The sequence below is a fragment of the Podarcis melisellensis genome, assembly GCF_964234715.1.
Source record: "Podarcis melisellensis genome assembly, chromosome: 5".
In the NCBI taxonomy this organism is placed as follows: domain Eukaryota; kingdom Metazoa; phylum Chordata; class Lepidosauria; order Squamata; family Lacertidae; genus Podarcis; species Podarcis melisellensis.
This window is the reverse complement of record NC_138537.1, coordinates 4705183-4730302: the sequence shown is the minus strand read 5'-3', so window position 1 is coordinate 4730302 and position 25120 is coordinate 4705183. Positions and strand designations below refer to the sequence as shown.

The following is a 25120-nucleotide window of genomic DNA, read 5'->3' as shown; positions in this document are numbered from 1 at the left end:
AATAAATATTTATTTGATTTTTCAAATTAAAATTTTACAGGGATATATCAAACATAAATCATAAAAACAAGATTCCAAGGAATCTCCTGGACTTCCATCATCCCCTTTGTAGGTCTTATTATTACTCATTTCCTACTGCATCTTTTAGGATGATCCAAATCTTTTACATCTCCATTGTACCCAGAATTCACCCTTAAACTACAAGTGATATTCCAATCCTACTAACAATTTTAACTGTTTACGATCACCTATAAATTCCCCCCATTCCTTTTTAAATTTTTGGCCTTCCTTATTTCTGACTTTTCCAGTCATTTTTGCTATTTTGGCATAGTCCATCAACTTCATCTGCCATTCTTCTTTGGTGGGGACTTTTCTTCTTTCCATCTCGGGGCCAGTTACATCTGTGCAGCCGTGGTCACATACATAAATAGTCTTTCATGCTCCCTTGGGATTTCAGCACCTAGAATTCCTAAAAGGGCGGCTTCAGATTTTTTTTAGCAACAGTTATTTCAAACATTTTTTTCAACTCGTTTTATATCATTTCCCAAAATCCTTTTACTACCTAACAGTTCCACCACATATGATAAAAGGTGCCTTCTTTTTCCTTACATTTCCAGAGTGCATTTAAGCATGTTTTATACATTTTTGCTAATTTACTAGGAGTTAAATACCATCAGCACATCAAATTTCAGCGTTGCTCTTGTTCTCGGCTCCCATTCGTGGGCTTCGTTTTGGGGCATCTGATTGGCTGCTGTGAGAGCAGGATCCTGGATCAGGCGGATCCCCTTTGACCTAATTCAGTTCTTACCTCATTGCACAGGCAGTCCTTTAAAGTGCCACATGGATTATAGCTAGATAACAATACTGTATAGACATTATTATTAATCATAGAATCATAGTAAAAACAAAGGTTCTATTTATAAATATAAGTCTGCGTGAGAGTGGACTTTGCATCTCAGGTGATAAGCCATAAAACTGACACCAGCAGTGAGTGTACACTTCTGGTGTACCCAGAACAAGACTTCATTGGCAGATCTTAATGCTGTGCTGCTGGTGTGATGTGATATGAGAGAGGCTGAGATACTCAGGACCCATATAGTTTAGGGCAGCCTTCTCCAACGTGGTGCCCTCCAGTTAGTGTGCTGGGTTAGACTGATGGGAGTTGTACTCCAAAACTGCTCCTTTGGGAGAGCATGAGACTCTGCAAGAAGTGAGGTTACAGGGAACCAGGCAGAGGGCCTTCTCGGTGGTGGCGCCCGCCCTGTGGAACACCCTCCCATCAGATGTCAAGGAAATAAACAACTATCTGACTTTTAGAAGAGGTCTGAAGGCAGCCCTGTTTAGGGAAGGTTTTAATGGTTGATGTTTTATCGTGTTTTTAATATTCTGTTGGGAGCTGCCCAGAGTGGCCGGGGAAACCCAGCCAGATGGGTGGCTTATTATTATTATTATTATTATTATTATTATTATTATTATGACTACAATTCCCATCATCCTTAATTAGCATGGTTAGGGATGATGGTCCCAAACATCTCTGAAGGGTGCACCATGTTAGATACCCATGCTCTAGTATCAACAACAGCAAGACCAAGACCTACAATATAAAAGCGTTACTGTGCTGTAATATAGATAGATATAGATAGATGATAGATAGATAGATGATAGATAGATAGATAGATAGATAGATAGATAGATAGATAGATAGATAGATGATAGATAGATGATAGATAGATAGATAGATAGAGATAGATGATAGATAGATAGATAGATAGATAGATAGATAGATAGATGATAGATAGATAGATAGATAGATAGATGATAGATGATAGATAGATAGATAGATAGATAGATAGATAGATAGATAGATAGATAGATAGATAGATAGATAGAGATAGATGATAGATAGATAGATAGATAGATAGATAGATAGATAGATAGATAGATAGATAGATAGATGATAGATAGATATAGATAGATAGATGATAGATAGATAGATAGATAGATAGATAGATAGATAGATAGATAGATAGATAGATGATAGAGATAGATAGATAGATAGATAGATAGATAGATAGATAGATAGATAGATAGATAGATAGATAGATAGATAGATAGATAGATAGGTAGATGATATAGATAGATAGATAGATAGATAGATAGATAGATAGATAGATAGATAGATAGATGATAGATAGATAGATAGATAGATAGATAGATAGATAGATAGATAGATAGATAGATAGATGATAGATAGATAATGATAGATAGATAGATAGATGATAGATAGATAGATAGATAGATAGATAGATAGATAGATATAGATAGAGATAGATAGATAGATGATAGATAGATAGATAGATGATAGATAGATAGATAGATAGATAGATAGATAGATAGATAGATGATAGATAGATGATAGATGATAGATGATAGATGATAGATAGATAGATAGATAGATAGATAGATAGATAGATGATAGACAGACAGACGATAGATAGATAGATAGATAGATAGATAGATAGATGATAGATAGATTAAGCAGCATCAGTTATGATGCAATGAAACCAAACCAAATAATATTAATCAGAAGATGGAACACAGAGAACAGATTCATGCACCTTGTTTCAAAGGGAAAGATCCACATCTAGTATTATGCAGGCATGAGGCTTGCTGGATTTTCACTTTAAACTCTGAAAATGCTAATGTGCCCAATGTTAACTTTGATTTATCCTCATATTTGAAACATCTGTTTGTAATCTATCGCATGGGAAGGTATTATCAGTCATTGTCAATGGTGTCTCTTGGAAACTTGAGCTGATTCTGTTTTGCCCCGAGAGGAGCACAGGCATATTGTTTGGGCAAAGCATTTAGTTATTCAACCTGGGCAAGTGCAACAATTGCATATTATTTATATGTTTTTGGAATTATTGTGCTAGATATTTAGTGGTCAGTTGTGCTTATGGCTGAGACTTCATCAATGGAAAAACAGCTGGATTTAAAAAGACGGGCAGTCAAACAGATTTTTCAACCAGTGTCCCACCTTCTGATTAATATCACTTGGTTTGATTTCGTTATATCTCAATTTATGTAGCTCATGATATAGAGAGATAGAGATAGTACAATACTGTACAGTGGTACCTCAGGTTACATATGCTTCAGGTTACATATGCTTCAGGTTACAGACTCCGCTAACCCAGAAATATTGCTTCAGGTTAAGAACTTTGCTTCAGGATGAGAACAGAAATCATGCTCCAGCAGCACAACAGCAGTGGGAGGCCCCATTAGCTAAAGTGGTGCTTCAGGTTAAGAACGGACCTCCAGAACGAATTAAGTTCTTAACCTGAGGTGCCACTGTATAGATTTTGTTGCTATTATTATTATTTTTTTGTTTCTATTTCCACCCTGCCTTTTTCCCAGACCAGGACTCAAGGCAGCTGGCACAAACTTGCCTGGATAAAATAAGGAAAGCAAAAAAAAAAACATATAAAGGATATTTGTTAAAAAGCAAACTTAAATATAATCAAAACAATATTTTTTTTAAAAAACAGATCTATTAAAATACAGATAATACAGACTGTAGTTTTCCACTTTGATATTCTGGGTCTTGTCTGTGCTGCTGCTGCTTTTTGTCCTGCTCTAGACCATGATCCCTATAACACAGCCAGTTCTGTTCAACTCTTCCACAGCCTGCTATGAAGTTGTTAGGGGGGTTATGCAAATTTGTATGGTGGGCCTGAGCCCCAAACCCTCTAAGCACTGTTTTAGCAACATCCTTCTCTCTCCCCTTGACAGTAGCTGCACTGGGTTCACAGCCCATCTCTCCAGACAGGGGGGTCTACTCTGAGGAAGACTCTCCTAGGACACAACCCTTTCCTTGCCCATGTAAATTTGGCGGCAGGGAGGAGCTCATCTGGGTGACTTAATATGTCTGCCTGAGTCGTAATCAGAATTAATAAAATGGCTATTAAAACCCCCCCAGGCTGTCGTTTTGATTTTAAGAGCTGTCTGTTGACTTGTTTGGGTGCTTTGGTTGGCCGAAAGGTTAGCAATCTGTTCTGCTTACCAGAATCTGCAAGTGATGTCAAAAGCGGTTACAAAATAGGCTCGGTGATGTCATTTATCGGACACCAATGGAAAATATTCTGTGAAACCTCAGCTTTAACCTGCTTTGCATGTCTCAATTCTACATATTTCTTTGTTTCTCCAAGGCAAAGAAATCGACATTTCAGTCAACTGGCTGGATTTATGCCTTTTTAATACATTCTTATAAACGCCAGCGAAAGAGGTCTGCGTGGTTTTACATTTACAGTAAATATGAGGTCAGGGACTGAATTTGTTCTGTCTGACGTTTCTCCTTCCAGCCCCCAATGGAGATCTGAGACAGATAGTCTCTGCTGGACAGTTCCTGGAGTAAAACAATCATAGAAGCATCAAAAGCTGCCTTATACTTAGTCAGACTATTTCTCCATCTCTAGCCCCAAGACTGAGAGAAAGGTAAATGTTCCCTCAAGTCTTCATAAAGCTCAATTTGACTTCAATTCCAGGGAAGATACAAGGACGGATTATAAAGAAGTCGCTTTGGAGGAAGCAGTTTTAATAAGCAGTTTCTATGATTAATAGAAACCAGCATGGGTTAGTTGATTGCGAATCCTACCAAACTTGTCTTATCTCATTTTTTGGTTGGGTTGCTAGCTTAGTGGATCATAGGAATGCTGCAGACATAATTTAACTAGTAAAGGGACCCCTGACCATTAGGTCCAGTCGTGGCCGACTGTGGGGTTGCGGCGCTCATCGCGCTTTACTGGCCAAGGGAGCCGGCGTACAGCTTCCAGGTCATGTGGCCAGCATGACTAAGCCGCTTCTGGCGAACCAGAGCAGCACACGGAAATGCCGTTTACCTTCCCGCCGGAGTGGTGCCTATTTATCTACTTGCACTTTGACGTGCTTTTGAACTGCTAGGTGGGCAGGAGCAGGGACTGAGCAACGGGAGCTCACCCCGTCGCGGGGATTCGAACGGCCGACCTTCCGATCGACAAGTCCTAGACTGTGGTTTAACCCACAGCGCCACCCGCGTCCTATAATTTAACTAGGTTTCAGCAAAGCATTTCACAACATCACCTGTGATGTTTCAGTAAGTAAAACAGGTTCAACGTGGGGTAGATAATTTTAAAAATCTGCAGGATACAGATTGGTTGGAAAACTGAACAAAAAATGTGACATGATGTGACATCATTTTAAAGATACGTGGCGTGGCATTCTGGGGCAAATGATTCTATTGCCCCACTCTCGTCATTACTTCAGGCACCTGTCTCACTCTGCTGGTAGAATCAGCTTTCCTGAGGCAATTTTGCCACCGCCAGCCTGTCACTGTCTTTCGGTGAGATTCAATCACATACCGGGAAATTCAGGTTGTGCAATTAAGAGTACTGGTACATTGTGTCTTGCGCAACAAACCTGCTTCCAGAAAAGACTGGGATTTTTTGTGTGTGCGTGTGATAAGGAAAGCGAGGGTGAAACGCGCTGGAAAGTGTGAAGCAACACCTGCTTTGACACAGCATCATCTAACCTCCCTGCTCACAAATCAGAGTGAACGCTCATTCAATCGCTGGCATGTTCTAAGCTTCCTGCAGACAAATCTGAATCTTTCTTTTCTTTTCTAATAATATTTTAATTTGATTTTCAGAAAGAAAAAAGAGGAAGAGGGGGGGGGAGAGAAACAAAAATAAATAGTGACAAGGTTACATCCAAATATCTTACACATTCACGTATCGAGATGACTCTGAATCTCCTGACCCACCCTCATCCCATCCATGGATCCTCTTAATTCTGTTTTCACCTGCATATCAATACTTCTCCAAAATTTTCATCTTCCTAAATTATCTGTAGTTTCTATTACATTACAAGTGCATTTGAAACCCTGCTAATGTTTTAACCTGTTTGCAATTATTTTGTATATACATTACAAACATTTCCCATTCTTTTTAAAATTTCTTGTCTTCTTGGTTCCTGATCTTCCCAGTTAATTACCTTTCCCGCCCCAACCTGGCCACAGTGATCCATGCGACGGTCATCTCCAGGCTTGACTACTGTAATTCGCTCTACGCGGGGCTGCCCTTGAAGCTGTCCCAGAAACTCCAGCGGGTGCAGAATGCTGCAGCGAGGCTCCTCACGGGGTCTCTGCCATGGGAGCATATTCACCCAGTGCTTTTCCAGCTGCACTGGCTCCTGGTGGAGTACAGGGTCAGATTTAAGGTGCTGCTTTTGACCTTTAAAGCCCTTCACGGCCTAGGACCCTCGTACCTACGGGACCGCCTCTCCTGGTATGTCCCATGGAGAGCCTCAAGGTCCATAAATAACAACACCCTAGTGGTCCCAGGCCCTAAGGAAGTTAGGTTGGCTTCAACCAGAGCCATGGCCTTTTCAACACTGGCCCCGGCCTGGTGGAACGCTCTGTCTCATGAGACCAGGGCCCTGCAGGATCTGATTTCTTTCCGCAGGGCCTGTAAGACAGAGTTGTTCCGCCTGGCCTTTGGCTTGGAGCCAATTTGATTCCCTCCCTCTCTCTTTTTCTATCTTTCTTTCTTTTTCTTTTCCTTCTCCTCCTGCGATGAGGCTACATTTTAATATTTTAATGTTCCATTATTTTAATGTTGTATTTTATTTTTGTTTTTAAGTTGTAATCATTCATCTTGTTTTTATTATTGCTTGTAAGCCGCTCTGAGCCCGGCCTTGGCTGGGGAGGGCGGGGTATAAATAAAAAAATTATTATATTATTATTATTAATTTTGCCATTTTGGCACAGTCCATCAACTTGATCTGCCATTCTTCTTTGAATGGGGTTGACTTTTCCTTCTGGGCTAGCAGCATCTGAGCGGCCGTTGTACCTACATAAAGAGTTTCTTCTGATCTTTTGGGATCTTGGTAGCTATAATCCCTAATAAGAAAGATTCTGGCTTTTTAACAAAAGTTAATTTAAACTTTTTTTATTTCATTACATATCATTTACCAGAATTTTTAAATTACATTACAGTTCCACCACATATGATAAAAGGAACCCTCTTTTTCTTTACATTTCCAGCATATATTGGTGCTTGTTCTATACATTTTTGCTAGTTTTGCTGGGATTAAGTACCACTGAAACATCATTTTCATATGCAGTCATACCTCGGGTTACAGATGCTTCAGGTTGCGTTTTTTGTGTTACGGACCCGCTGAAACCCGGAAGTACCAGAACGGGTTACTTCCAGGTTTTGGGGGTCGCGCATGTGCAGAAGCACTAAATCGCGTTTTGTGCATGTGCAGAAGCGCCGAATCGCAACCCACACATGTGCAAATGTGCCACTGCAGGTTACGAACACTGTGGGTTGTGAATGTGCATCCCGCACAGATCACGTTCGCAACCCGAGCGTCTACTGTAGTTTTCTTTCAATGAAGAACATGCCATAAATTTCAGATCGGTTTTCGATAGCCTCTCCCAATCCGCCATTTGTATGTTATGTCCATAGCTATCAACTTTTCCCTTTTCTTATGAGGAATCCTATTCGTAATAAGTGAATTTCCCTTTTAAAAAAAGGGAAACATTGACAGCTATGGTTATGTCCCACGTCTTTCACTCGTTGCCTTCCAGAAAGCTTTCTCTGCCTACCAAAACCTGAGAAGCAGGGAGCTTGCCTAACCATGTTCACACATCTAGATAAGCCCTGGGTTCCTTTGCCGGGGGCATCACCGGAACAGCTATGCTTGCAGCCAATGGTTTTCTCCCGCCACCGGAAGGAAAGAGAGACCCAAGGCATCCACTGCCTTAAAATTTACCATAATCATAGAGGAAGACAGAGGGGAATGGCCAGGATGACAAGGAGCAAGCACAAGCAAATGCAGTTTTTGCAGATGGAGACCTCTGTTTCTATTGGAGGGAGGAGAGTCACAACTCACTGGCAAATGACATGTTTTGCACACCCAGGTTTAAAATCCCTGGCAGCCGCAGCCGAGAGAGAGATGAAAAGCAGCAGATCTGTGGAAGACCCTCTGCTGGAGACCTTTGGGAGTCGTTGACAGGGGGAATAACAGGCAGCCCAGGAGTACAGACAGTGGTACAGGGAGGCAGGAATGAAGTCAAAGATTTAATCTCCTGGGACAGTTTCTACCAGTTCTCTGTCTGCCAGATGCACAATTTGAGAGAAAACGCGCTAAATAGGCTAAACGGAGAAAGAGCTATCACTGACAAACTGGAACGTGTCCAGAGGAGGGCAACCAAAATGGTCAAAGGCCTGGAAATGATGCCTTATGAGGAACAGCTAAGGGAGCTGGGCATGTTTAGCCTAGAGAAGAGGAGGTTAAGGGGTGATATGATAACCATGTTCAAATATATAAAAGGATGTCACATAGAGGAGGGAGAAAGGTTGTTTTCTGCTGCTCCAGAGAAGCGGACACGGAGCAATGGATCCAAACTACAAGAAAGAAGATTCCACCTAAACATTAGGAAGAACTTCCTGACAGTAAGAGCTGTTCGACAGTGGAATTTGCTGCCAAGGAGTGTGGTGGAGTCTCCTTCTTTGGAGGTCTTTAAACAGAGGCTTGACAACCATATGTCAGGAGTGCTCTGATGGTGTTTCCTGCTTGGCAGGGGGTTGGACTCGATGGCCCTTGTGGTCTCTTCCATGATTCTATGATTCTATGATTCTACATGGTTAAGGCTTCAACTCCAGCTTTTGTTTTGAAAAAAATTCCCAAAGTCCCTTACCAACTCAAATGTCACAAAACAGGGAGCAAGTCTTTGAGTCCAGAAAACCTCTTCATCAGCAAAGTAGAAGTAGTAGGGGGCCAAGAAGGGGGGGTGGGATCTGCCTTGGTATTGATTTCATTGAGTCATAAAATCATAAAGTTGGAAGGGACCCCAAGGGTCATCTAGTCCAACCCCCTGCAATGCAGGAATCTTTCACCCAACGTGGAACTCGAACCCACAACCCTGAGATGAAGAGTATCATGTTTTACCAGTTTGAAGCCAGAATGTCTGCAGTGGGTAAAAATGCAAAGCAGTCCTCTTTATTTATTTTATTTGTTTATGAAAATAATTATATACTGCTGTGTCATAAAAATACAGCGCAGTGGTTTACAACAACAGTAAAACATAAAGCTAGACAGTAAAATAATAAAACGTTAAAAGCAATAATAAGTAAATACATGAGTAGACCATAGTGGGCGATGTACTGTTAATTACCTGTACAAGTCTTTCAGAATAGAAAAGTTTTCAGCGTGTGTTTAAAAGTTGCCACAGAAGGCTCCTGCTGAATCTCTAGTGGCAGAGAGTTCCACAGGACTGGGCCAATGACTCTAGTGGCTTGGTTTAGTGTTGTTGTTGAACGAGTCTCACCAACTCAGAAGCACTCCTACAGAAGATCTCGGTGATCAAGCTGGGATACAAGAGGTATGGCTGTCATAAAAATAAAAAAACACCTGCGGGTCAGGATTTACCATTGCAACACTGAGGGTTAGTGGGCGGAGGAACCTCTGTCTCCAGAGCAGGGGGTTGGACTAGATGACCCTTGTGGTCCTTCTCAGTCCACAATTCTATGATTCTAGGAAAACAATGTCTTCTGCTCGTAGTTTCATGTGCTTGTTTTTTCTTTTCATACGAAAATGTCCCATTTTTCTTTCTCTCCACGTGGTCCTGCAAACACCTTCACTTCTTTGGGGTTCACTTCTGGCTCCACCTTTCCAAGGAGAGATTCCCCAAATTAAGACTTCAGTAGTATTCAAAGGGACTCAGGCTATGTTCCGTCCAAACTTCAGTTTTGTACTGAATGCCAGAACAGCACAAACATTTCCCTTTGAGCCCCCTGTTGAGAGAGAACGAGGGAGAGACCTGCAAGCGTTTCCCTTTCAAAATGTTTCTGAGCTTCTTGGGATACGCATACCTAAACTCTGCTTTCCGGCTAATATAACCATTTGGGATACATCTGGAGTTCCCTATTTTGGGGAGAAAGTGTGCAGAAGTTGTGTGTTTCCCTGCCTAATCATCATAACTGTTCATCTTTCAGTACGGTGGGGCAGATTTTTATTTTCATTCTTGGATGAAGACCTTTTAGTAATTTTTGTTCTAATTGGGCTTTATTCTGTGAATTTGGTTTTGAATGACTGACTGGTCTTTTATATATTTGCATGCTGCTTTTTTTTTAAAAAAAAGAAAGTAATGAATAAACGCAAATAGTGGTGATTGTGGTGGTGGTTTTGTACCAAATTCAAGGGTTCTGGTTCTGAATGAACCTAACATTTTGGTTCCCCTAACATTGACACCCATCTGTCTCATGAGACAATGGAAGAATGCGCCTCTGGAGGCAAAATCAAACTGTTGGAGAGTTACAGCGCCTGCTGTGGCCGTAGAGACCGATGTGGGAGAGACATGTTTTGTTGCAGCTGGGGCAGAGGAAGGCGTCCAGTTGTGCTGCTGCAGATACACCAGGGCTTTTCTTCTCTCTGTGATTCCTCCCAGCGGTCATTCCACCTCTGGTCATTGCTGTGGATGCACAACTGTCTGTCTCTAATTACAAGTAGGTAGCCGTGTTGGTCTGCCGCAGTCAAAACACAGTAGTTACCTTAGAGATGCACATGAAAGCTCATACCAATAACTAACTTGTTGTTTAGTCGTTTAGTCATGTCCGACTCTTTGTGACCCACTGGACCAGAGCACGCCAGGCACTCCTGTCTTCCACTGCCTCCTGCAGTTTGGTCAAACTCATGCTGGTAGCTTTGAGAACATTGTCCAACCATCTCATCCTCTGCCGTCCCCTTCTCCTTGTGCCCTCAATCTTTCCCAACTTCAGGGTCTTTTCCAGGAAGTCGTCTCTTCTCATGAGGTGGCCAAAGTCTTGGAGCCTCAGCTTCAGGATCTGTCCTTCCAGTGAGCACTCAGGGCTGATTTCCTTAAGAATGGAGAGGTTTGATCTTCTTGCAGTCCAAGGGACTCTCAAGAGTCTCCTCCAGCACCAGAATTCAAAAGCATCAATTCTTCGGCGATCAGCCTTCTTTATGGTCCAGCTCTCACTTCCATAACTAACTTAGTTGGTCTCTAAGGTGCTACTGGAAGGATTTTTTTATTTTATTTTGTCTGTCTCTAGGCCCTGTGGACACCTGCAAGTTTGCAGACATCTTTGTACTGCAGAGTTGGTCTGCCGATCAGCCTGATTGTCATACACCCTAAAACACACACAGAGAGAATCTGCAGTCTTGTTTTGTCAGATAAAGTGGACTCCAAGGTGACAAGGTTAGGCAGAATAAAGGGTGGGGAAATCAGGTATCATTCTTAGTGCAGGTAAAGGGAGGTGAAGAGGTGGGGGAAGATGCCAGAGCAGTGGGTGATTTCAATTGATTAGCAAATGAAATGACAACATTGGTTGCTTGTTTTCCTCTGCCCTCCCCATCCTGTTTTCCTCTAAAGCTGTAAATCCACTTTGATTCTGCTGCCCATTTTAGGTGACTGCTAAAGTCTCAAAACAGCTTATAACAGAACCTTTTAAGTGTGTGTTAATTCTGATGGGGAGAGGTGGTGTCTTTATGTGAGAGGCTGGAAGGGGTCTTGCCAGGAGAGCAAAGTGGGGAGTGGAAATCAAGCAGCGGCTCCATGGCAGCAGCCAGAAGAGACCCAGAGGAAGGGGTTAGATCCTCTCCCCCCTGAAGCCCTAACCCTAATCTGGGGAGAAAGTAGCAAGAAGAAAATGACAACGGGAGAGTCAATCCGGTTATGCTCTTGTATCTGTGGAGGAGGGAGAGATCCTTTGAACCCCTCTCCCACCACTGGGTGTGGACACACAGGCACAGAAATGCCACAAGACCCTCATACCTCACTCCCCTAAATATAGGGGAGATGATAGATGATAGATGATAGATGATAGATAGATAGATAGATAGATAGATAGATAGATGATAGATAGATAGATAGATAGATAGATAGATAGATAGATAGATAGATAGATAGATATAGATAGATAGATGATAGATATAGATAGATAGATAGATAGATATAGATAGATGATAGATAGATGATAGATAGATAGATATAGATAGATATAGATAGATGATAGATAGATAGATAGATAGATAGATAGATAGATGATATATGATAGATAGATAGATGATAGAGATAGATAGATGATAGATAGATAGATAGATAGATAGATAGATAGATAGATAGATATAGATAGATAGATAGATGATAGATAGATAGATAGATAGATAGATAGATAGATAGATAGATATAGATAGATAGATAGATGATAGATAGATAGATGATATACCAAGCCATACATGCGTGTGCATGTGTGTATGTACACAATCAGGCGTGGAAATCCCACACCAGCTCCCCAAGCATTGGTACGTGGGCTTGGTTGTTAGATACACACGGCTGCTGCTGTTTGCCTTCTTGCTCGCTTGTATACCTTACTTTGCATTCGGAGTTTCGGCTGCCCGGTCTTCAAGAACCTGCCTGTCTCACGCGTCTCTCGCGCGCGAGGCTTTTCGCGGGTGAAGTCCCAGCCTCGCCAGCTCTTTCTCGGTTAGCAGCGGAGGGGGATCTCACCGCCTTCTCTCCCGGATCCCCGAGGGGGCAATCCAAGATGCCGCCTTCGGAGCCCAAGCGCCCAAAGCGACAGCTCTAGCTGACAAATTATGCTGCCCCGAGACTCCGCTTCAAAAGGGTTCACCGGTGGGCTTTCAGACGTAAGTCTGAAGAGAAGAACTTTGTGCACGCTTCAGTCTGATGTGTGTTGGGGGTGTGTGTCCCATCCTCATAAATAAAAAAATCAAACAACCTCCCCCCCCCCTCACTTAAATCAACCTCCACCAATGTCTTCTCCGGAGGTAGGAAGCAGCAACGTTATCTCTTGAGAGACACGTGTACGCGTGTGATTATGACACGTGTCTGTGAGAGAGATTGCAAGTTTGCACTAGTCTGTGCGGGGTCTTCGGTGCTGATCTCCCAGCGTTGCAAGCCTACAGGTGCTGAGGGGGGGCATCTCTGCAGAGCGCCCACCACCACCACCACCAGGACGTGCCCGCCTGCTCCCTAAAGTCCCCCCCCCGCGCGCGTGGCCGTTTCACCTCCACGACTCGTATTCCGTGCACACATACACCCGTCCATTCTATTCTACTAACCACGCGCTGCAGGTTAGTAACCCAAAGGCTCTCCCTCCAGCGAGAATCCCCGTGCGCCCCATCGAGTGAGAAGCGCGAAATCCACCTCCGGGATCGCGGCTTCTCTTTCACCTCCCCCCCCCCCGCCCCGCGCGCGTGCGAGTGAGGCGGAGGATGACATCACCCCGCAGGTTGGTTATAAAGGGCCGAGGGCCATCCCGGCGCTACAATCGGTTCTGGCCGTCGAAGGAGAGCGAGAGGTTGGTCTGCAGACGCGCCGCCCTCGGACACAGCCTGCAGCCTGCGCGCCTTGATCCTCTGCCGTCGATCCTCCGCCGCTGCGCTCGCCTTGCCGTCGAGGGGACTCCCGTCTCTTCGCCTGCCGAGTCTCCTTCCCGCGCTCTTCGGCTCCTTCCCCTTCTCCCCTTCTCTTCTCCCGACACCCGGTCCAGGATGTACATCTCTCACGTCGTGGCTTGCGGACTCTTCCTCGCCCTGCTGGCCCTGGCGCTGGAGGCGAAGCCGGCTCCCCAGAACCTGCAGAAGGTAAGGCGGCGCGGGGAGATTCGACGGGAAAGGTCCCGGGCTGCCTCTCCGTCGGGGGCGATCCCTGGAAGCTTCGGGACTAGGAGGGAAAGGATAGATGGACGGGCAGATTCGGGATGAGGTGAGGAGAGGTGGCTGGAGACGAGCAGAAGCGAGGTCTGCCGGAGTCCTCACAGAAACGTTAATCCGGATTAAGTTGCCCCGCTTTCTAGGGTGGCTGGCTGAAAGAGTGGTTGTCGTCTCCTGCCTTAAAGCCGGTTGACGGGCAGAGCTGACGTCCGGATAACTTTCTGGAGTCAGCGGGCGCGCTCTTGCCTGGGCTGTAGAAGCGGGATCCCTCTCTCTCGCGTACCCCTGCCTCTTGCATCCCCGACGGGGCGGACGGTCCAGCCCGGGGTGGCTTCTGCTGGGAGTGGGGCAGGAAGGGCTGAATGAGAGGGACGCCCCTCACTCTCTCCGCCGGGTAGGTGGGTCGGCGACTCCAGCTGCCGCCGGCTGCTCTCCATCGCCCCGTGGTGCTGAGAGGGAGAGGGGAGGGCGTCCAGGCAAGCGTCGACGGGGCGGCTTCCGAGCTCCGTGCCCGCGGAGAGGAACCTCTCCTTGGGGTGAGGCGCTAGGGAAATAGAGCGGAAGATTCGAAAACCCCCCCAGAAGGAGAAGCAGACGGGGCGGGAAGCTGGGAAACCCACCGGGCGCGCCTTCGGAGGCGCAGCGCTGAAGGGGGACCAGAAGTGGGAGTTCTTGTGGAGATCTGAGGGCTGATAGTGGAAATGGTGAGGGGGTCCTTGTCCCTGGCGGAGGAGAGAGAAAAGGAAGGGGGGAGCTTTCCTGGAGGAGACCCCCAGTTCTCTTCACCGGCCAAGCAGGCGATGTGATTCCTGAAACGCTGAGGGCTGGAATGGATGCCCTCGGGGTCCCTTCAAACTCTGCGATTCCTTGAACCATTCTCCCAAGTGAAACTCGAGATCCAGGCTACTTTGTATCGGGTCGGGGAGGTCTGATCTGGGGAGATCTGATCCCCAAAAAACCTCTTCCTACCGTCATTTCCCCCTCGCCCCTCCAGCCCCCCCCCTCCGCGTTGTCCTTTCTCTTCTTTCTCCCGGAATAAACTTGTGACCCGGACAGTCCTCTTGGCCTGAGGCTGAGGTGGCGAGGTGGGCTTGACAAATGGGAAGGAGGGCCGGATGCCACCCGCCCAATTCGCCGCCCCCGCCAGTCCTCCCAGTCCCCAGGACGGGGGATATTCCTGGAGGGGACTCCCTGGGGTGGCAGGAATCTCCGCGTGTTGGGGTGCGCAAGTGCGTCCTGATGGGAGCCCCATTCTCACCCAGTGGCGTAGCGTGGGGGGTGCAGGGGGGCCGGCCGCACCCGGCGCAACATCTGGGGGTTAGGGTTAGGGGCGCAAGTCCACGGGTTAGGGGGCGCAAATTACTTGCCTTGCCCCGGGTGCTGACAACCCACGCTACGCCACTGTTCTCACCCGCACCCACCCGGCCCTCCTCCTCCTGCCATCGCTCTCCCCGCAGCCCGGGGCAATCCGAGGTTCCTCGAGGGGGCGGCCAGGCTGAGCCGAGAGGAGAAACCATCTGGGCTGTTATTTCCTGCTGCTGCAGTGGGGCTGCCCTGCCCCTCCTTCCCTCCACTTGCGCCCCCATCCAGCACCCCGCTAACCCCTCTATCTCGCTTCCTCCGCGCAGGGTCCGTCGGGGAGCTTGGCGGCGCTGGGGCGCGAACTGGCGGAGCTGCTGGAGGCGTCGTCGGGGCCCGCGGCGGGCGGTGCGCGGAGCGGCGGAGGAAAGCAGGGCTCCTCGTCGCAGCAGAAGGGCAAAGGCTCGTCGTCGTCGAGGCTCATGCGGGACCTGCGCACCGACACCAAGCAGTCGCGGGCCACCTGGGCGCGGGGGGCGCACCCGGAGCACCACGCCGGCGGAGGAGGAGGCGGCGGCGGCGGCGGAGGGTCGCGGCGCTTCAAAAACCCCTCCAAGAAGGGCTCCACCAAGAACTGCTTCGGCCTCAAGCTGGACCGCATCGGCACCATTAGCGGCCTGGGCTGCTGAGCCGTCGAGGGCGGCCTGCGGGCGACACCTAGCGGCGGTGAGTAGACAGCGCGCGCTGCCGTCCATCCCAAGCCGAGACGGCGCTGGTTTTAACGCTAGCGCAAAAGTGAGAGCGCTCTAACCTTCAGCGCCTCAAACCCCCTCCTTGTCTGTCTGTCTGTCTGTCTGTCTGTCTGTCTGTCTGTCTGTCTGTGTGTTTCACTTGTACCCCACCTTTTCCTCCCAGTAGCTCGAGGGGGCGCACGTGGTTCTCCCCTTCCTTGTTCTCGCAGCCCGTAGTTAATCTACAGAACTCCTTCACAGAAAGAGGCAGTGATATCAGAGGAGAATTTAGAGGAGCGCTCCTAGCTCTGCCGCACTGGGCTCGGAGCCTGGGAGCCAACTCCCTGGTGACATGGGGGGTCTTCGCCCCTCCCCTAAAATATTTGAGTGGGCCAGGCTGCCCCGAAGTTGAAGGGCATCGTCATTCAAATGGTGTGTGCGCACTGCGTCATGTGATCAGTTATGCGCAGCGGGGCTTACCTGCCCCCCCCATATTTTATTCAAGTTGGCACCCCTGGCACGGAACCTCAGGCACAGCAATGCATAGGGCGCCGCTGAAATTTGAGAGGTCCGCCATTGGCAATGGCCACCAGCTGGGGCAGACTCTTTGGTCATCTTTCCTAATATAGTGCCCTGTGCGAGCCCAACATTTGGCACCCCCAAACGGATCTTCTCAGCTAGGGATCTTCTCAATTGGTCGCCCCCTTCACTCCGTGCCCTGTGCAGCAGAACTGCCCACACAGCCCTCAATCTGGTGCTGACACCAACCTAAATGTAAGAGAGGGCTGGACAATTTCATGAGGAGAGGGTTATTGAGGGCTACTAGCCACAATGGTTATGCGCTGCCTCCAAGTTCAGAGGCAGAAATGCTACCAAATGTCAATTGCTGAAAACCACAGCAAGGGAGCGTTTCCCTTGTGCTTGAATCCAGACAAACTATTCTTTGAAAGCACTGCTGCCTGCAGCTGTGGAGGTAGAGCCTAATCACCCTGGCTAGCCACCCTCGACGGCCCTCTAGTGAGGTAGGAGAGCAGGAAATAATGCCCATCTATTTCACATCTGGCAACCAATGTGCCGCTTTGGTTTCAGACAGTGCATGGGTAGATGAGTCCAAAAAGCCTGGGACACAAATTTTCACGGCCATCTAGCAGCTATGGCGGTTCATTGACCGGAAGTAATAGATTGAACGTTAATTCTGGAAGTCAAAACAAAACAAAAAAATTCCTTCCAATAGCACCCTAGAGACCAACTAAGTTTGTTATTGGTATGAGCTTTCATGTGCATGCACATGAAAGCTCATACCTGAAGAATATGTGTATCTGAAGAAGTGTGCATGCACACAAAAGCTCGTACCAGTAAGAAACTTAGTTGGTCTCTAAGGTGCTACTGGAAGGAATTTTTGTTTCTTTGTATTGACTACAGCTACCTACCTGTAACTACCGTAATTCCGGAAGTGTTTACTTGATTCTGACCAAACTAAGCTTCCTTGGTTGCCAGATGTGATTTCCCCTCCACCCCAGCTCTCCTACCCCACCCGTCTCTTGTATGAATTTGCCATAAATCAAACATGCAAGTATGTGGCGCTTTCGAGTTCTCAAAGCACTTTTCATGTCCGGATAATATTGAAAACCAGCCTTTAAGTTAGGCTAGGGTTCTTGTTCCCACCTTGGAGGCAGGACTGAGGCCGAAAGATAGAAGCTTAGCTAAGGCCACATAGCAGGTTCTTGGTAAATGTGAGATTTGAACGGGGCCTTTTTTTTTCTTTTTAAAAAAGCTTACACAATGCAGCCTCAACACTATTTCCACAATACTGGTGCACTGTCCCCAAATCCACCCCTCTGACGTGAGTGTGTATAATAATTTGGGGCATTGGAGGAGAACATTTGAGCAAATTATTCCTTAAAGGCAAGTGCATAAATTATCTGCAGGGGTCCGAGAGGCAGACCACAAAATAACTAAAAATTTTGCTCGGAGGCCGAAACAGTGAGGGTTTGGGGTGTGGAGCAGTGAGAAATGCCTCGGATCCAAAACTGGCCTGCCCCCCTCATGCGCAGAGCAGGGCTCTGTTTTTCCTGAAGACAGCCCTCAGATTTGGCTCACACCTGCTTCCTCTCAAATTAGGCGCTGCGAATAATTATAGTTATTCCTATAGTTAGGCCTTCAAACAATCCAAAGGGTATTTTTGGGGGAGGGCTCCTTATTTATTTATACATCCCCCCGTGCTGCCTTGCAGAGAGTCTCCTGCCTGCCGCCAGCATAGCAAAGATGGCTAAGGCAAAATAGGAGGTTGGAGAAGCCCAGTTCCAGACAGCATATGGGTCAGTGTCAAGGTTGTCATACACAGTGGTGGCGGGTGCCCATTGCAACTGGTAGGGCAGAAGGAAGGGAGGCCGCCAGTAGGTGGCGGCAGAGCCAACTCAGTCTGGTTGTAAGAAGGAAGATGGGTGGGTAAGGGCTGTCTGAGGGCAGGGCCCCACTTTCCCCAACGTACCAGCCTCCCCATGCCATACAGCCCCTTCCCCACTGAAGATCCAGCTGGGCAGAGGGGGTTTGGAAAGGTGTCTGACGTGTGCCCACAGCTTCCCTCCAATCCAGCTGCCCATTGAAATTAATCATAGAGTTGGAATGAACCACGAGGGTCATCTGGTCCAACCCCCTGAAAGGAATATTTTGCCCAGCATGGGGCTCAAACCCACGACCCTGAGATTAAGCAACTCATGCCCAACCAACTGAGCTAAACTCCGTGTAGAAACTGCTTGCCCTCTCACCCTCTTTTTAAAGCTATCTGGCTTCCACTGCTTCCAGTGGGAGGGAGTTCCATTGTTTAACTACACACTCAGAACATTTGTTTGCACCGAGCATGCTAGAACTCCCTCTGAATTTCCCGCGATTTGTGTGGCCTTGTGAATGCTGTTCATGGGACACAGGAAGCGAAGTGGAGCAGAGCTGTTTTAAACCGGCGTGCTCACTGTTAGCAGACGGAGCAGGGGGGTGGGGACCAACTGTAGTGGAGGGGCTCACTACAATTCCCTGCAAAGTTTAGTGCAGACCCCCTTTGAAACGAGCTGGAGCTGATCTGCAGGAGAGACAAGCAGGTCGTGGGGGACATGTCCAAGTGTCTCTTGAGGTTGCCAACTGGCCAAAGGAATGTGCCAGGTTTGGGCAAACGCTCTGCCCGAAACGCTTGCCGCATCCAATCCATGAGAAAGGGAGGGTTGCAGAAGGCGAGGGCAGCAGCAGCAGCGGCATCTATGCTGCAGAAAATGAGGGGAATCCAGGGCCACAGTCACCATGTCTGAGAGTGGGGCTGGTGAGGCCAGGGAGCTAGCTAGTGGGGAATCACAGAATTACAGCGTTGTAAGAGATGCAGGTGGCTCTGTGATTTAACCCTAGGACTTGCCGATCAGAAGGTCGGCAGTTCGAATCCCCGCGACGGGGTGAGCTCCCGTTGCTCGGTCCCTGCTCCTGCCAACCTAGCAGTTCGAAAGCACGTCAAAGTGCAAGTAGATAAATAGGTACCGCTCCGGCGGGAAGGTAAATGGCGTTTCCGTGCGCTGCTCTGGTTCACCAGAAGCAGCTTAGTCCTGCTGGCCACATGACCCGGAAGCTGTACGCCGGCTCCCTCGGCCAGTAAAGCGAGATGAGCGCCACAACCCCAGAGTCGGCCATGACTAGACCTAATGGTTAGGGGTCCCTTTACCTTTAAGGGATGCAGAGGATCATCTATCCCAACAGGCAGGTGGCCCAGAGGGGCAGCCAAACACCCCCACTTGGCTGAAAGGGTGCCCCAGGTCTTGCTCTGGAGGAGCTGCTTGACCAGCCAGACCCGCTGCCTGGTCAAAACTCCCTGTCATTTCCTCCTCTAGTTGGCAGCCTGGGTGGGGCAGTGGAGGGACAGTATGAGGAAAGTGGTCTCATCCTGCACAGATTCTGGGTTCAGCAGCCTGCTATCTGGTAGCTTGGCAGGACCTCAGCAACTTCAGAGCCAGTGTGGTCTAGTGGTTAAGAGCGATAGACTCATAATCTGGGGAACTGGGTTCGCGTCTCCGCTCCTCCACATGCAGCTGCTGGGTGACCTTGGGCCAGTCACACTTCTCTGAAGTCTCTCAGCCCCACTCACCTCACAGAGTGTTTATTGTGGGGGAGGAAGGGAAAGGAGAATGTTAGCCGCTTTGAGACTCCTCCTCTGAGCATAAATGGCGAGGCATCCATGCAATGGGATCTGCTGTGTACAGAGTTATCAAGCCACAACTGCTGTGCAGCCAAGAACCCCTCTGTCTGTGCTGCTGGTCCGGGAGAAGGGTGTGCAAGCAGCAGGTTCCTTTCCAGCTAGGGCTGTTCGCACGACCCCTTTGAACCCAGGGCCGGGGGCAAATTCCCCTGCTCCTGCAGAGCACCGGCTGCAAACAACACCACATTGATGGTTTCCCCAGATCCGGCCCTCTCTCCGCCAGGAGCTCAGCCTCCCTCCTCCAGCCCTCTTGCGCAGATATGCATTCCCAGGCGTCGGCAGCAGGTTTACTAGGAAACCGTGAAAAGCGCCCAGGCCAGGGGCTCATTATGAGGGTTCAGATGGATGGGCAAGTGGCTCTCACTTGCTCATTTCGAGAAGACAAGCGCAGCTGAGGTTGCAGATCGCCCCATGCTGTGTCGGCTGCTCCAAGTCTCTCCCCTTGCTGTGTTATTCTTATGTAGAGACAGACACATTGAGGGGGGCGCCAGTGCATTTCCAGGGGACACAGAGCTTCGGGATGTGTGCCTATGCTGATTTAGATGCTTAGGTGCCAGCTTAGAAACAGTTGCCACAGTTGCCACAAGAGCCAGTGTCGTCTAGTGGTTAGAGCAGGGGTCAGCAAACTTACCGCACCTTGGGTGCACCGGAAATAACACTTGTGCATGTGCAAATAACGCTTGCGCATGCGCAAATAACACTTGTGCATGCACACAAGCTATTTGAGGTGTTCCTCCGACCTGGCAGTGGGCAGCCACGCAGCGCAGTGCCAGTAAGAGCGGGCGGCGGCAGGGGTCACTGCAGGCCAGATAAACAAGTCCTTCGGGCCTTATCCGGCCTGCAGGCCTTAGTTTGGGGACCCCTGGGTTAGAGCAAAAGAGGCAGTGCAGCATAGTGGTTAGAGTGTCGGACCGAGACCTGGGAGAGACTGGGGTTCAAACCCCCACTTGGCCACAAAGCTCACCGGGTGACCTTGGGTGCCAGTCTCATTCTCTCAGCCTGTTCTATGCCAAAGGGTTGTTGTGGGGAGAAAATATGGGAGAAGGTGGGGAGAACCATGCACACCACTTTGAGCACTTGGGCAAAAGGCTGTGATATAAATGTGACAGACAGATAGATATACTTCTCAGCATAGTTGGGAAGACGGAGCAGATCTTCTTGCTCAGCCTGTAGCTTCTCCAACCGGCGACTTGCTCCTGCTCTCCCTTCGCAGGCTTCTTTGAATTTAACCTGGGCTTGGACTGGCCGGCCCTTGCCCAGAGAGGAAGCTTCCAAAAAGAGCAGCAAAGTAGCCTGGCTGCCTTCCTGTGGCTCAAAGGCAGGTGATTAATCAACTTAAAGGGACATCTCTTGCGGGGCAATCCTATGGCAAGATCTGCTGGGTTAAGCAGTTTAAGATGCACTGGATATCTGACTGAGCCAAAGATAATGAGGCTGAGGCTGGTCTTAAGTCCCCCCAAAGTGGGATGGGACCAGTGAGGGGGGGACGTAACTGGATCCTAAACCTGCCCACTTAGCCCCACAACTTGGCAACCCAACAAAGAACCCTCCGTTTAGATGGTCAAACGTCTTAGCTATGCCTTTTCTTTGCTAAGTGTCTCAGCTACTGCGATAGATATGAGTTGGTGAAATTATTGCTAATTATTCTGCTTTTTATATGCAGCTGTGAGCATGTGCATGCACAGGATCGTTGTCTGTTCAATTTCCAGCCCCTAAGCATGTGAGACACTGCCTTGGTAATGGCAGGTTTTATTTCTTTAGCTTGAGGGGACTTTCTTTCATTCTTATCCTTCTAGTATACAAGCTCTTGTATTATCCTGCAACCTTTTCTTGATTAATACGCTATGTCCCGTTTATAGTTACATACAGATACAAAAGGAGATACCATATCTTCCTGTATACATAGAAATGTAAGGCTGTCGTCAGGCAGCGCCCACTGGAAGATGTGTAGTGCTGCATCAGAAAAGCTGGATTTGCTTTCAGTCAGGGTGGGGGAAGGAAGCCAAAGAGGGGACAGGTGGGTGCCATTCCCATTCTAAGAGAACAAGGTAGAAGTTAACGCTGAGCTCCAGCACCTTTTTTTCTAGGAAAATAGCATTGTCTTTATATATGTATAACTTACTTCTTAACCTATCTACCTAGAGATGATCTGTGAAGTTCCTAATCCATCACCTCTTTTCTCATTCTAGGTCTTTGAACTGACGAGGGTTATTCTGCATTCCATCACCCCATCCCAAGGACATTTCTTGGCCATCTCCTCACCGTCATGAAGGGTCAATGTTGATGGCACCCGAAAAAGGCTTGGCTGGGCTTATCCTATTGGTACGAGGACTTGTAGCAGAACCAGCAATTTTTTTGGGGGGGGGGTGTTAGTGGTGAGGGTGGGGTGTCCGGGGTGGGTTTGTTTTTGAAATCCAAAAGCTCTTTTCCTATCATACCCAATATATACACACACACATATATGTATCCTACACACCAACAACCCACCCACGACAAAGGACCGCTCCAAGCCCAGAGACTGTGGAAGCTGTTTGTACATTCATGTCACGCATAAATGTATTTATGTTGTAAAGCTATTTATATATTGTTTATAAAGAGATATTTATAAAAATTTTATTTATGTAACTAAATGAAAAGGAGTCTAGCATTGTAACTTCTTTTCCTCGTCCTAAATAGTTGGAAAATGTTGAAGGAAAAAAAAAACACCATTCCATGTACCATTTGTAACCTGTCTTTCTTTTTACTCCTCGAAGAGTTGTTGGTTTTGGAAAAAGACCTCAGCTGCTGTAAATATATTAGAATTGGTAGCTGGTAACTAAGCAAGATCTCCAGTTTTCTCAGAGGTGGTGTTTGATGGGAAGGGCTTTTGGTCATGGATGATTTGGGGAACTCATTCTGCTCTGGGCCTCGTCCCCCGTCTGCAATTTCTACGGGCATGCAGAACATAAATGGCGCTCCAGATGTGGTTGTACTCCGGTTCCCATCATGCTGGCTGGGACTGACGTGAGTTACCAGTCCAACTGCAGTGAGAGAGTCACACGTCCGAAATGCCAGCTGCAGTGGGAGATGCCAGGGGTACAATCTGGGACCTCCTGTGTACATGGCAGGAACCAACCTCAGCCATACATGTGGCAGGCAGGACGGTATGTTGCTGCCTCTGTTTTGGATCACATGCAGGTGAGGAACCCAAAGCGGCTCTCAGTCCATCAATGAACAATATTTGAGAGCTGAAAATTGCCCAAGGAGGTGTCGCTGCCCATGCTATCTGCTAGGACAGGGGTAGTCAACCTTTTTACACCTACCGCCCACTAATGCATCTTTCTTGATGGTAAAATTTCCTTACCACCCATCAGATGCCGTAGAACCCCCTCCCGCCCACCTAGAATCCTGAGACACCCACTAGTGGGCAGTAGGGGCCAGGCTGACAACCCCTCTGCTAGGAGGTTATTGCAGCACTTCAAAATCCTGTGCTACATGTTTTGTGGTGGGACAAAAAGGAAGGAGGTGGGCAGTTTTCAGGCTTGTCAAATCTGTTTTGGTTTTCTTAACCAGAACTCCAGGATCTCCTGACCAAGGTGCCAAGGACAGATGTCAGAGAATTGGTTTTAATTGCACTCACAGTCCTGCTACACACAAAAATCCCACCCTGCTTTGCCCCCCCCCCATTTCACCAGTTGGGGGGAAGAGCCAATTTGTGGGTTTTGATGTTGTTAAAACAATTCAGTCCGAAAATCTTGCCAGTCTCCGGCAAATCACTCAGAGATCTCACGGGAGAATAACCTGTCAAAGTGAGCCAAGGGGGTGGGAGCTGATAATGTGTCTTCTGGCCGTAAAACCTGCAGTAGGTCCTGACTTGCCTTCTGCCTACCCCTAGCACATGGCAGAACTAGTCTCCCATTGTCCAACTTCTTCTGTACATCTCTGCCTGGGCAGATGAGGTTGTCAAGAGGGTTCTTCCTTCTCCTCTGTATGAGATCTGTGGTGTTGTGAAGACAGGAGAGGGCCTTTTTGGTGGTGGCCCGCTGTATGTGGAACTCCCTCCCTCTACTGAGGCGCTTCTGGCACTAAAAGGTAAAGGTAAAGGTACCCCTGCCCGTACGGGCCAGTCTTGACAGACTCTGGGGTTGTGCGCCCATCTCACTTAAGAGGCCAGGGGCCAGCGCTGTCCGAAGACACTTCCGGGTCACGTGGCCAGCGTGACATCGCTGCTCTGGCGAGCCAGAGCCGCACACGGAAACACCGTTTACCTTCCCGCTGGTAAGCGGTCCCTATTTATCTACTTGCACCCGGAAGTGCTTTCGAACTGCTAGGTTGGCAGGCGCTGGGACCGAGCAGCGGGAGCGCACCCCGCCGCAGGGATTCGAACCGCCGACCTTTCGATCGGCAAGTCCTAGGCGCTGAGGCTTTAACCCACAGTGCCACCTGCTTCTGGCACTACCTCTTCATAACTTTAAGCGGCTCTTAAGACACATCTTTTTTTCAGCAGGCATTGGGAGAGACCTCGTTGCTCCTGTTAGCAATTTGTTACGTGTTTTTAACGGAGCCTTTAAAATCTTCTTGCCTGCTGCAAACTGCCCTGTGACTTGAGCAAAGGTGGCATATAAATTATCTAAATAAAACTTGGGCGGCTAGATGAACAGAGAAGACAAGGCCTCCTGCACCTTTAATAGTTGCATAGAAGAGGGAATTTCTGCAAGCCTTGCTTGCAGGAAAGTTAAAAGGTGCATAAGCTCCCTCCTGCTTTGCCCGAGCTGCCAGACACTTTTCATCTGCTGGAAGAATCTCACCTGTTTCCAGCACTGGCCTCTGCAACAGGTGATTCAGCTCTGCCCTTGTGATCCGGCTGGGCTGGGGAGGAGGGCAGAAGACAAGCTGCGAGGCGGTCCTGGCATGTCCCTCTGTGCAAGCCGAGAAGGGGCAATGAAACAGAGGGTGCCTGGCTCCTTAGCACAGCTGGGCTCTGTCGCAAGGCGCCAATTAGGCCACTGGCAGCAGTGTGACAGAGCAGGCAGCCAGTTAACGGCAGCCGGCCGGCTGCAGCTCAGAGACCTCGATCCTGCCTTCACCAGGATTTCTGACGCCGTGCCTGGCTGCCTACACAGGGTGATGCGCAGCAGGC

General features: G+C 48.1%; 1 protein-coding gene and 1 long non-coding RNA gene across 2 annotated transcripts in view; one reads left to right on the top strand and one right to left on the bottom strand.

Moving 5' to 3' along the window:
* Nucleotides 1–6048: 6048 nt before the first annotated feature.
* Nucleotides 6049–25120, bottom strand: part of LOC309370059 — a 191802-nt gene continuing 172730 nt past the window's right edge. Inside the window, exon 2 of the long non-coding RNA XR_014168400.1 lies at nt 6049–6285. This is a non-coding gene — a long non-coding RNA (uncharacterized lncRNA). The remainder of the gene's footprint in view (nt 6286–25120) is intronic.
* Nucleotides 13365–22816, top strand: NPPC (natriuretic peptide C). Its single transcript, XM_081911434.1, has 3 exons — nt 13365–13671; nt 15369–15765; nt 22191–22816. The coding sequence occupies exons 1-2, from the start codon at nt 13579–13581 to the stop codon at nt 15726–15728; spliced, it is 453 nt and encodes a 150-aa protein (XP_081767560.1). The 5' UTR covers nt 13365–13578; the 3' UTR covers nt 15729–15765; nt 22191–22816.

Bases quoted from the DNA above. Each gene is read 5' to 3' on its own strand.
- NPPC (XM_081911434.1), top strand. From the start codon at position 13,579: ATGTACATCTCTCACGTCGTGGCTTGCGGACTCTTCCTCGCCCTGCTG. The intron at 13,672-15,368 runs GTAAGGCGGCGC...TCCTCCGCGCAG, and splicing joins CTCCCCAGAACCTGCAGAAG to GGTCCGTCGGGGAGCTTGGC.